Source organism: Vanacampus margaritifer, chromosome 20 (genome assembly GCF_051991255.1).
Source record: "Vanacampus margaritifer isolate UIUO_Vmar chromosome 20, RoL_Vmar_1.0, whole genome shotgun sequence".
NCBI lineage: Eukaryota > Metazoa > Chordata > Actinopteri > Syngnathiformes > Syngnathidae > Vanacampus > Vanacampus margaritifer.
The window spans coordinates 12,361,495-12,373,894 of NC_135451.1; the positions used below are offsets into that span (position 1 = coordinate 12,361,495).

General features: G+C 44.4%; 1 protein-coding gene across 1 annotated transcript in view; it reads right to left on the bottom strand.

Annotated features, from left to right (window-relative positions):
• dipk2ab (divergent protein kinase domain 2Ab) overlaps positions 1-12,400 on the bottom strand; it is a 31,888-nt gene that overhangs the window by 8,987 nt on the left and 10,501 nt on the right. The window contains exon 3 of the mRNA XM_077554772.1: positions 757-1,060. Coding sequence (XP_077410898.1) covers positions 757-1,060 — 304 coding nt within the window. The remainder of the gene's footprint in view (positions 1-756; positions 1,061-12,400) is intronic.

The following is a 12,400-nucleotide window of genomic DNA, read 5'->3' on the forward strand; positions in this document are numbered from 1 at the left end:
CCATGGCCATGTTGATAAAAAGCTGATTTCCCCACAGTTCTTAACAGATTTGTGAATAATGATGAAACCTAGCTATATGCTAATGCTAATTACTGCAAAACAGAAACAGATAGAAATATACTTTTTTTCCTGATGAAAGAAGAGACTAATCTTTCTTTTGGTATGTTCCATGTTTTCATAGCAATAAAACACAATATTTTGTGGGCCTTGCAAAATCAGTCCAAATCCACTAAAACACCCGGGAGCGAAGGGGGTTGCTTCAGTGAAAATGACAGTTGATTATTATTGGTTTTAGTTAGCGTTCACTGAGTTCAAGCATTTTAGCATCAAATACGCAGTAAATTCTGCAGAGTAAATTTGACTCTATTTAGAGTTGGACCAAATAGACTTCGTTTTATAATAATATGTATACTTGGAAGAGAGGAAAATAAAGAACTAAAAAAAAAAAAAAAAAAAGTAAAAGTCCCTCAAGGGTTGAGGAACAAACTCACAACCTTCACCTTGGGAGACTGCCACACTACCACCTGAGTTATGCCCCTGCTACTCTTTAACTTATATCCAAGAGGAGAACAAAAACGAAGATTACAGCTGACACGAGCGATATACCAACACACAGCGGGAGTCTATTTGGTCCCACTCTAAAGAGAGTCAAATTTACTCTCCAGAATTTACTGTGTACCAAGCATGCTCACAGGAAGAAATGCCATGGCAACTGAAGAGATAAAAGCAGTTCAGTTGGTCAACAATGAAACTCACTCTGCTTGATCAGTCGCTTGTCGGCCACAAGAACGTTTTCTGCGTCGACGACGATGACCTTTCCGTCGCGGGGGCCGACCGCAAAGTTGTCGAAGCTGACGTCGAGCAGATAGAGGGCGAACTCAAAGTCGTTGTTGGTCAGCTGCTCGGCGATGTCCATCAACTGCCGCGCCAGGTCCACGCGCTTCTCCCAGGCCGCGTTGTAGTAGCTCCACAGCTCTTCGCCCACGTAATTGACGGCCACCACGCGCCCGCACGCCCCGAGGTACTTGGCGAAAGGCCAGCCTTCGTCCGATGGAAAGCTCTGAGAAAGACAAATATCAGAAGAGAGAACAAATTTGAGTTAAAAACGCAGATTATATAAGTAAAGATGTCAGCTCTGCAGGGAGACCTGGCAAGCAAAGAAGCCAAGTAAGTTGCCCAACATGTTAACTTTCTCATTGTCGGAAAGAACTTGTTTAACCCGCAATATAAACTGTTTTTCCTCTTACAAAGAGAGAAAGTAAATAATCCCACACATCAAACACAAAGTTGCCGTGCAGCCTTGGGTAACATTTGATACGGCGGTATAAGCACAAGATTTGAAAATCTGCCAAAACGAGTGCATGAAACACAGCCAGCGCTGGCTACAGTGGATTAAATCTAATAGAAAAAGAGCCAGCTTGCCCTAAAGCAACGAGCTGATATCCGTTGCCTGCGATTCCAGAAAACTGATATTATAGATTATTTGCGGCAGCCGAAGGTTTAGGTAGTCATTGTGCGCTGATTTAAACCGCTGCGTGATGTTGCTTAAGTGCGTTAATGCAGCCTGGGCAGGCTAACAAGACGTCATAGTCTATTGCAGGGCGAGCGTGATAAATAATTACAGGGAAAGACCGCCAGAAGGGTGTGGCAGCCTCCACAACTTCATTGCGATTTAACGGACTGAAAAAAAGATGGCAAGCGTGCATCATGTGCAGGATCATAAAATCCAGTGTGTGGAAATCTATGGAAAGGTCCCAGACTGCCCCTAACGTTTGACCAATACATTTGCTGATTTTTATTTTATTTTTATTTTCTAGTTGTTTTTGTTGCTGGCAGACTTTTAGCGTTTATCATTAACTCATTCAAACCCAAAAACATATAAATACGTTTTTAATACTTTGTCTTTCATTCCCAACAGCGTATTTATACGTTTTTAAAAAAAAAAATTTTTCTCAATGCTACAGATGGCTTTGATGCAGCTTCTGACCTAAAGAGGTCGCTTAAAGCAATGGTAGCTATTACAAAAATAACGGCCAGTAGGTGGAAGCAGAGTATAAGAGATCAGCCAGGGCCATGTTGCAACAAGCTCTTTTTCCCCCAGTGTTTTCAACATGTTTCTGAATAATGATGAAACTAGGCTATATTCTAATGCTAATTAGCCGGAAACAGACACAATCATACTTTTTTTTTTCCAGATGAAAGAAGACACTAATCTTTCTTTTGGTTAGGTTCCATGTTTTTATAGCAATAGAACACAATATTCTGTGGGCCTTGCAAAATCAGTCAAAATCCAGTAAAACAGCTGGGAGCGAGGGGGGGTTGCTTCAGTGAAAATGGCCGGGAGTTAATGTAGTTAAAATAAATGGAAATGTGAATATTTACTTCACAACTCAATTTGTGATTGATGTGTGAATTGTAGTTTTTCTACTTGTGTGCCCCTAAAAATTTCAGGTTAGGAGCCACCGTGCTCCTAGTAAAATAAATAAATAAGTTTGGAGCCCTGATCTATGGGTTATGACAACAAAGAACTTGTTAATGCAAATTTATTTACGAGGAAATGCTACGAATAGCTGTTTTGTTGGAACTATTCTCCATTAGCTGCAACACATGCTGTGCCGAAAACATTGCCTTGTCATTAAAACACTTAATTTCAATTTCAAAGCCGTTATGGCTTTAAGTGATGCTTTAGTTTTCATGAATTAAAAAAAAATCCAGACTGCGACAACATGTTGGGAATCCTAGTGCATTGCTTTCTGTTAAATGGTCCTTTTGCAATAAAGTAGCACACATTGTCTGAATGTATAATGTACCGGATGGGAGGCTTAACAACCGGCCGCAACTTCCTATGTAAGGAATACCACAAAGGCTGCTGTTCCTGGCAAAGCGGCCGCCGCACAGAGTGACAGAGAGGGAGGGTAGGAACTCGTGTTTCCAAGTCCTGCAACCCGATAGCGTTGTTGAAATGTCAGGGAACACGGCACGTCACTGCTGGCAAGGTGTGAACTACTCCTGACCGCCGTGTCGCACAGTCACCGGAGGTAACCTGACGCTCTGCCGGCTTTCTGTGCCTGCAATAAGGCCTTTACATATGCATGGAAAGCTCACATCAAATAGTGATGAAATACAAATTATTTAAACGTATACGGTTATTCTCACGGATGGCTGCACGCTCGCAGACCGCGTGGAAAAGTTAATGCATGTAACAAATATGACAAATAGGCTACAGTTGGTTGGATTGAGGCCGATGCAATACCCCACTCCAACTATAAAGACATTAAGATTAACATGTGCAACAGTGACATTATATTCTTTGCTTCTAAACCATTCCAAAGGAGTAATGGATGGCAACCGTGTTGCACCCCGGAACAAAATTCCAGGGAACTGACTGGAAATTAAGGATATGTGGTGTCAATTTTTTTGTTTGTTTGAAGTTATCCCTTTCTCCATGTGGTTAGAGCACAAAAAAGCTTTAAAAACCAAAAGTTTGTCTAACCTCGGTGTACCCAAACATCCATCCATTATCTACCGCTTATCCGGGGTCGGGTCAAGGTGCCAGCAAGGTTTAGCGGGGAAGCCCAAACTGCCCTCTCCCCAGCCAATTCAACCAGTTTCTCCAACAGGATCCTAAGGTGTTCCCAGGCCAGCCGAGAGACATAGTCTCTCCGGCGTGTCCTAGGTTGTCCTTGGGGCCTCTCGCCGCTGGGACATGCCCAGAACACCTCTCCGGGGAGGAGTCCAGGAGGCATGCGAACCAGATGCCCGAGCCACCTCAACTGGTTCCTCTCAACGCGGAGGAGTAGCGTCCCTCCCGGATGACAGAGCTTCTCAGCCTGCGGAAGAAATTCATTTCGGCCGCTTGTATCCAGTATCTTGTATCGACCCACAGCTTGTGACCATTGATGAGGGTAGGAACGTAGATCAACCGGTAAATCGAGAGCTTTGCCTTTCAACTCAGCCCCTTCTTCACAACAACAGACCGATACAGAGTCTGCATCACTGCATCCGCCTGTCTATCTCCCGCTCCAACCTACCCTCACTCGTGAACAAGACCCCAAGATACTTGAACTCCTCCACTTGGAGCAGGATCTCATCCGCGACCCGGAGAGGACACTCAACCCTGTTCCGACTGAGGACCATACCCAAACAAGGAAATCAAAACTACTTGAAGGGGACAATCTTCAGCTATTTTTCATGTTCTGCCTTTGTCCAGGTCATACAGCACATGCCTTGGGTCGTACTGGAGGACATTGTGTTCTTGTTTCATGAAGTTTTTTTGACTATTTTACATTGACTGTCTAATTGTCATACCTGTATTTACAAATCTGGAATTGCGTCGCCTCCATAAGAATGGGATGTTATTGTAAACTGAAGACAGCCTGAACCGGGGAAAAAAAAAACAACCTTTGCAAGCAAGAGAGAGCAGAAAACTTTACACACAAATTCCCCAAAGTTCCGTGCTTCAAATTGGATTCTAAAAGGGCGACCTTGTTGCAGTGAGGCAGCATTGCTAACCACTCTCCCAGCATCGACTGCGCTGTAATTTGCCAAGTGAACAGAAGACAAAAGCATCAGTCCAGTTAGAGCGAAAGAACATGAGGCAACAATCCAAAAACATCCCCAAAGAAGCCATGCCAAAAATAAGAGCTATTTGGATGGACAAATAACTAACATTTCATATGGAAGCGTATCCTAGGCAAACATTGATGTTATACATCTGACACACAAAAAAAAACATGTTTCTTAGTTTCAGTGGTGTAAGAGAACACCGTACGCCGGTATTCTGTTCTGATTAGCGCAACCAAAATAGCTCCAAGACCACAAGGGGAGGACAGGGATAAGTTGCAAGCTGTGCAGCCTCGGCTGAATCAGTTCCCAGAGGTACCCCAATCAATTGGGGCACAGACAAAAATTGTGTCCAGGAAGCACAATGGGCTTCAAGCGGCCTGTCACTCCGCTTGGGCCTGTCACCCTCTGTCTTGGCAAGGACTCATTCCCAATTCCGCCCTTACTTTTGGTTAAATAGCCTCCCCTCAATAACTTTCTGCATTCGTACAATTGACAGCGGAGGGGAATGTGAGGAAGTAGATCTTTTCGTGTTATACAAGTGTTAACAGGGATGTGATTTGACCAAAGTGAAATTAGCTGAAAATTTAGCCGGGGGTCTGGGGGCCGCCGGCACCCAGCTAGGTCCGGAGCTCATGGGTTTTCGGTGTTTTTAAGTACTTTCAATGCACTCACATGACAAAGAAATAGACAAAACAACAGCATACATTTTCAATGTATATTGAACTATCCCATATAAAATGGCAGTTTTAGTCAACTCAAAATCAGTCACATTCAAAAACATTGGACTGCCTTTGCTTTTAAAAACTATCACTGAAAATATCATCATATCTAACTAATGTGATTACTAAGTTAACACATAAATAATGTTGAAGAGTTCAAATTTCATGAACAAATAATTGTATCATGACCAAATGAAAAGTAACTCATATTAGAGCATACCACAAATGTCTTTGTTATAGCAGAAGATGTTATCTGTCGGAGTCATGTGCATACACAATGAACTACTAAAAAAAAAAAAAAAAAAAATTTGGTGGGGGGGGGGGGGGAGATAAAAAAAGCGGAATTGCGCGAATTAGCGGAAAAATCACATCCCTGTGTTAAGGGTGCACTGCTTTGTTACGGCTTGGTCAAAACTGACAATTTAGAGATTGCAGAGGAATTCAGGATTAGAGACCAAAGAGGTTAAATATCTAAAATGGCTTTCTAAACATACAAAGTGGGTATAGAAAGATTAGATTGAAGCCGGATCATTTGGTGGTACATCCCTATTAGGCTTGCATCCTTTGACCCAAATTCAAACCTTGGATTGCTCCGTGATGATGAGACTCTAAGCAGCTCTTGGCCATGTTGACAAAACTTAACCTGTCCAATGCAATGGCTAAACCCGGCTTTGTTAAAAAAAAAAAAAAAAAAAAAAAAAAACATCCTCCCAACTCAAAGCCCCTGCAGCCAGGTTGGGAAGATTAAACGAGAATGGAGGATGCCAACCCGAAGAGGAGAGTAAGACCTGCTTGCTAAACACTATCTCTCCCGCTTTTGTTGTCAGGTTGCAGCCTGAACGGGTGCAAAAGTAGAGCGCCGGAAACTTGGGAAGGGGGATGTATGCATGGCGGTGGGGGTAGGAAGAGGATGATTACCCTGAGGCTACTTTCAGACTTACTGTCAGTGTCTGTTATGAGAAGGCCTTCCAAGTCTGTCGGGACCCGCATCTCCTGTTCTTAACATAGATGCTGCTTCATTCAACACACTTGACGGCTCTCGGTGTGCTTCGTCAATTACCGAGGTCTTTGCAGCTCGTATGTGGGTGCCATTTTCAATGAGCTGCCTATATTTACTTCTGAAAAGCAATCGGGCTGAAGGCGAGCACTACCGAGCGCCGTACATGAAAGCCTCAAACTTCCTATCGCCAAGCTTGATAAATACGCCGCGTGTCCCACCAATCATTCTCCCTCAGCGCTCTTTAAACGGTTACTCTGCAGAAGCCATTACCGTCTGCAATGAGGCGTTGAGGATGGGGGGGAGGGGTTTGTGGGACAAAATGAATTGGATACACTACTGCGCTATCTCTGAGTAGAATTGGGAAGTTTTGTGTGGGAGCGTATGGAACGCACAGGTGGTAAATTTTATCGTTTGTCTCTCCCGGTGATGCAATGCATTTTAAATATGCTGGCAGCGCAATACTTGACAGATCCTGCAACTTTTAACGGCTTTTGTAATGCCAAATTCTGCCCCTGCCAGTGGATGACAAGCTGCTCAAACTGGGCCTTACGATGTACATTTTTCAAACTGTGGTTTCCAAATGGCAACTCTCATTGCACGGGCGATGGAAAGTCAACGCTAATGACTTACACTAGTTTCTTTCACTCTGCTTTTGTCGGCTCGATGTCGCAGTCATCGGCCCATATTTAATTAACTAAATGGGACAACCTGCATAAGCAGCATGAATGCACACTTTGGACAAGCTAAGATAAGCGCCATCTGAAAAGCACATGCGAGTAAATTGTAGTTATATTGTCATGCTTCTGATGCACCGGTTTAGCAGATCACAGTGTGTGAGTCCTCGATTTATGACGGGCCTGTGTTCCGAATTCATAGCAACGTCAGAATATGCGTTGGCTCTCACTAAGTCGAATGGTAAATATTTTGTATGCAAATCACTTAAATTAGTGATAGTGATTAGTTTTTTTCAGGGCAGATATTGATACTGATTATTAGTATTCAAGGAGGCCGATAACTGATTTCAAGCTGATATTCATTTGCGGTAAAAGAGAAAATATTACCATGAAAATTAAAAAAAAAAAAAAACTTTGTTGAAATGTAATTAAGCATGTTTGATAAAACAAATTTTCAACACTTTGAAGGTTTTTCTTTTAATTTTAAATATATAAGGAATGGACAGGTTGGTTTTAAAATGATAAAAGATTTAAGGGAGTTTCCCAGGTCATCACCATGTGTTGAAAATAATTAAAAACTAAGGAAGTAAAAGGCTACCTAAAGCGTTCTACTTATTTCTTTCTTTCGGTCTATCCCTAACCTACACATAAAATAATCAAATTAAAAACAAAGGATAAGCATTCCTTCTTGTGTCGTGTGACTAGTTCATCACGCACCATTTTACTTCAAAACTATATCAAGCCGAAATTGGCGTAAACCAAGGACCCTGTACATTTTTTTTTTTTACTTAAATTGTTTAGGTGTTGGTAGATTTAAAAACTGATACCTACCAAAACTAACCATAAAAACATTTCGGTCATTTTTGGAAGTTAAGTCATAAACCAAGCGTAAAAACAAAGCAAGCCTTGAGCAGTGCCTAAAACAGAGAGCGAGGGGCACAGATATACACAACATTCATCGCAAGCGCAATGTTGGGAAAATCTAGTCACAAGTGCAAAATCACTATCGCAGCCGTCGCCATAAATTCATCTGATTGGCGTATGACGGTAGTCAGGAGTTGCTTGTCATACGCTTGACAAGGGAGTCGGCCAACTCGCGAACACTGCATGCAGAGTCGTAAAACCCTTCAACATGTTGAACTCAACCCAAAATGGTCAAATTGCCAAAGCGCAAGCTGAAGTATTGTTAGCAAACACACACACACACAAGCGTGTTCTTATTGCAGGTGACCTCACGGTGACCTCACGGTGACTTCTAGGCCCAGCTCTTACTAATCTAATGTAAAAAGGTAGAGCCGGTGCACAACAACAGCGGCACTGAGCGGGGACGTGTGTGCTTTCCGCTCCCCTCCCTTTAATACAACAGACACACTGGCGTCCTCCTGGGGATGGGGGGGGGGGGGGGGGGATTGGAGTGGGCTGAAATGAAACGGGGCCACAGACAAATGGGCAGCCTCGGGAGGAGGAGGATGAAACGAATAGAGCGAGCGGTGCAGGGGGAACACACACCTGCGTCCTGACATCCGCTGACAAAGACGTGCCCTTCTACTGGACAACTTGGGGGAGGGCGCTGGCGTGCGCGCGGGACTTCGAAAGAGGCTCTTTGTGCGCGCGTTTGTGTGTCAACGTGAAACTGTATCCCGCCGCATATGAATGAGAAAATGCAACGTGACCAGGGCTGATAACAACCTCTTTTCAGGGGGCGAGTAAACATCAGCGGCTCCCAAGATATTGCCTTGGCTACCCTGCAAGAAGACTGGCCAATCAAACACACACACGCACACGCACGCAAGTGAGCAAATACTGCGGCGCGGAGCTGCATTTATACATGAAAGCTTTGAAAAAAAAAGAAAAAAACAAGGTTCATCTTACCAATGGTGGCTACACTTAGAGGAAATTAGTAGTTAGCCACAGGAGTAGTTAAGGGTGCGGTTTAAATTCTCAACATTTTCTGTCCTCGACTAAACCCTGCCGTTTTTTATGTAAAGCAAGTCGGGACAGGACTCTGGAGGCGAGTCCCGAAGATCAAATGGCAACGCTAAGGATGTGTGGAGGGCAGACTATTTCGTGTCAGACACAACAACAGAACTCCCAGCCATTACTCAGTCGGTTTATAATAGAGGCTCATCTTTGAGGCGGAGTCGGATGTTCCTCCTGTGAAGCTGGGACTGCCATGCTGGAGTCAGGAGGACGAATGAGGGGGCAGACATTTTTTATTCACCTTGTGCATATGGAGGACGTGCGGTGAGCCCCTTCTGGCATTTTGGGGGCAATTTGGATGTCTCAAATCCCAGTCTGGTAGCCCACAGCGAGCGCTCAAGCCCCACTAGGGAACCAGCATTAAAAGCAGCATCCTAGCGCACATGCAGCGAGACAGTTCTCTGTGGGTAGCATCCACCCCCCAAACTTGCTCATTGCCTCTTTTGTTCCATCCGCCAAATCTGCTTTTAAAAAAAGGTAGCAATGTCGTCTGTTTCTCAACGCTGCAAATTCCTAGTCAGCAAACTTAGGTTGGAGAAAAGTATTTGCACATTTTAAGTGCCAACGCATAGAGACAAAGGATGTGGAGTGTGGTTTGATTACGAATGGCCTCAGTCTGCCTCATTACTATGGACGCTGTTCAAAGACAGCAAAGTCACCCTCTGTGGAGCTCGCAGCCTTCCTGAGAAGAGGGAAAATCGTTCTGTAAAGACGACTCAAACTAGAACAGAATTCTAAGTGCATTTGGTCTACTTCACATTTGACCGTATGGCCCATTTTAAATATACTTTCCATACAATTTGAGTTGGTTTATTGTGATGAATGCAGCCTCCTGGAGTGATCCGCACACACTGCTTCCTTATTTATTCATTGCGTGTCAAAGCTCCTGTCAAAGCATATCAATTAGCTAAGCTTTAACACAGAGCTTGAAATCCCTTTTAGATATTGGTTTGTGTCTCTTTCACTAGACACTGTTTTTATGCGAGCAGACAGTGTTTGAACGCTAATTTTTGCCCTTCCTTTTAAATAAAATGTCACACATGGCTGACTAAAATCTGTATGGAGAAAGAGTAAAAAATAATAATAATGGTTGCCAAAAGAATGAGAACATCAGACTACAGATTGAAATGGGTGGTCTACATTTTTGGAGTTTTGTGTTCAAAGTCTACTGGAGAGTGAAAATCAAGAATGGGAGCAAAAAAAAGGGGGAAGGTGGGGGTTAGACCTAGTGGTTTCTAATGATAACTGTATGCTGACCTGAACCTGAGCCACTGAGCACAGACCTCATAAATCCCCTTTATTGGAAAACCCAGGAATGTATGAAGTCAAAGGCAGTCGGCGTTGAATCAGTCTGGGTGGTTGTGCCGCCCACGCAGACCGGGGAGGAACCCAACTAGAACTCGGACCTCAGTTCCGAGGGCCTGCGCGTTTGAGGTCGACATCAAGGGTTGCGTATTGCCGAGCGGCAGGCAATTATCTTGGGGGACCGCGGAGCAGTGTCGACTGTCGGATGACTGCCGCGACTGACCCTGTGCTCCAAACCTCAATGCAGATAGAGCCATCTAGCAAGTCAGTATTTAAGAGAATTTAATGAACCAAACAGTCACAGAGAGGTTACGATGTCCCCAAGGCAGCTCCACTTTCAGTGACTAAGCGTGAATACAGATATTTAAAGATGCTACATTTGTAGGAATTTGTCTCTGTCAGTAGCTAAGAGCCTTGTTCTTGATGTGATAGACAATTTTATAACACGGGAACGCCGACATGCTCAACAGCATAGTCGTGCTGTAACGTAAGGGTACTGGAAGAGCAAATAGCTGCTTTTTACTTATCTATATTGGTTGTGGTCATGTTAAGAGGCCCAGGGAGAGCTCTGAAATGTGTTTGACTTTCCAGCGTTGAAGTACGGCGTCTTCAGGAGCAGGCCAGTGGCCATAACAGTGGTTTGGATAGCAGGCATAACAGAAGGAAGCGAGAGTTTGGGGGGGAGGGGGTGCTAGTGGGTGGTACGGGATGCTTCGGAGGGGGCTCAACCACAGGCATTTACACCTAACCAAATACAGCTGTCATGCATGTGTATGTGTGCGTTGAGGATTACGGTGACACAAGCAGACAGGCTCATTCAAATGAGGGGACAACACCACAAGGCCCTGGCTTGTACAACACAGACTGCCATCAAACCTTTCCTTTGCCCTGCGCCTTCCAGCAGGGACGCCATCCAATGAGGGCATCCAAAAAAAAGGGGAGCTGGGCCCGGATAACTCCCTATACTAACAGGATTCGGTCTGAACACAAAGGCCTAGAGGAATAATGAAAGGGGGATTGGGACCACTCGAAGCCGGGTTAAGCGGCGTAAACAACTCCTCTCTTATGCGCCAAGGAGTGTCACGATCCCCAGCAGCCAGGAACAAAATAAGATATTAATCGCTAAAGACTATTTACTGATGGACCTCAGCCACTGAAATTGCCTGAAGGGACGGGAGGCCGACACGCCACCAGATTGAATGTGCATCCACGATTACAAGAAAAGAAATAAGTATCGCCAGAACGCAAAATCAGGCTTTGATTGCATTTGCACATGAGGCGTGTTCCGTAAAGTGTGCACTGTAGAATGCGCAAAACAAAACTGCAAAGGGTATCAAAAATGGAGACGGTGTAAGTTCTTACCAGTAACAGGCAATGTCTTGGAATTGGCTCCTTGCTTTCACAATAAAATCGATCTTGGGAGGGTCACATTTCAGGTGTCCCCTTTGCCCCACTATGAGCCAGGAGGAACTTCACAGTTTACTTGGGCTTCAATTCCCAAAGGTGAGGATTGTGATTGATTATGCAAAACCTCAGAATCAACAACAAGGCGAGGAGACCCACCGTTTGGGGGAAAAACAAACAATGCAGCCAGACTGTTTGTTGAAAGTGCATTGAGTGTTTACTTTCACATTTACGCTAAGATCCTGCTGTCAAAAATCTTAGCAGGCTTCAAAGATAAGGTCATCCATTAATTGTGTGCGGCTCTTTTTTCTGCAGTGCGGTTTTGGTGTCAGATGTTGTGCGGGAAAAAACAGATGGCTACGCGACTGGATCGTTCTGATGAGCATGTCGGTGTCAGCCGAGGACTGAGTGTTAAGTGAGGAGGTGGTTCTTGGGAAGGTGGCAACGTAAAGGGAGGGGGAAAGCGGCACAGATTTGAGTCTGGAGGAGATGAGAGTACCGCTGGCTGAGTGAAGCCCACAGCCTGTCAGTTCCTATTCTCAGCTTCACTGAGCAAAACGGGGCCGAGGACCAAAAAGGGTGCGAGCGCAGTCACATGTTCCTGGCCCCGCTCGCAAGGCTTAATGATTTGGAATGGAAGACCAGGCAAAATCAAACTAATTTCCGATTGGGCCAGATGTACTGTAGCCCATCAAACACGAGCATCACCTGATGAATCATTTAGCCAAGTGAGTCATTTAGCCAAAGGAGAG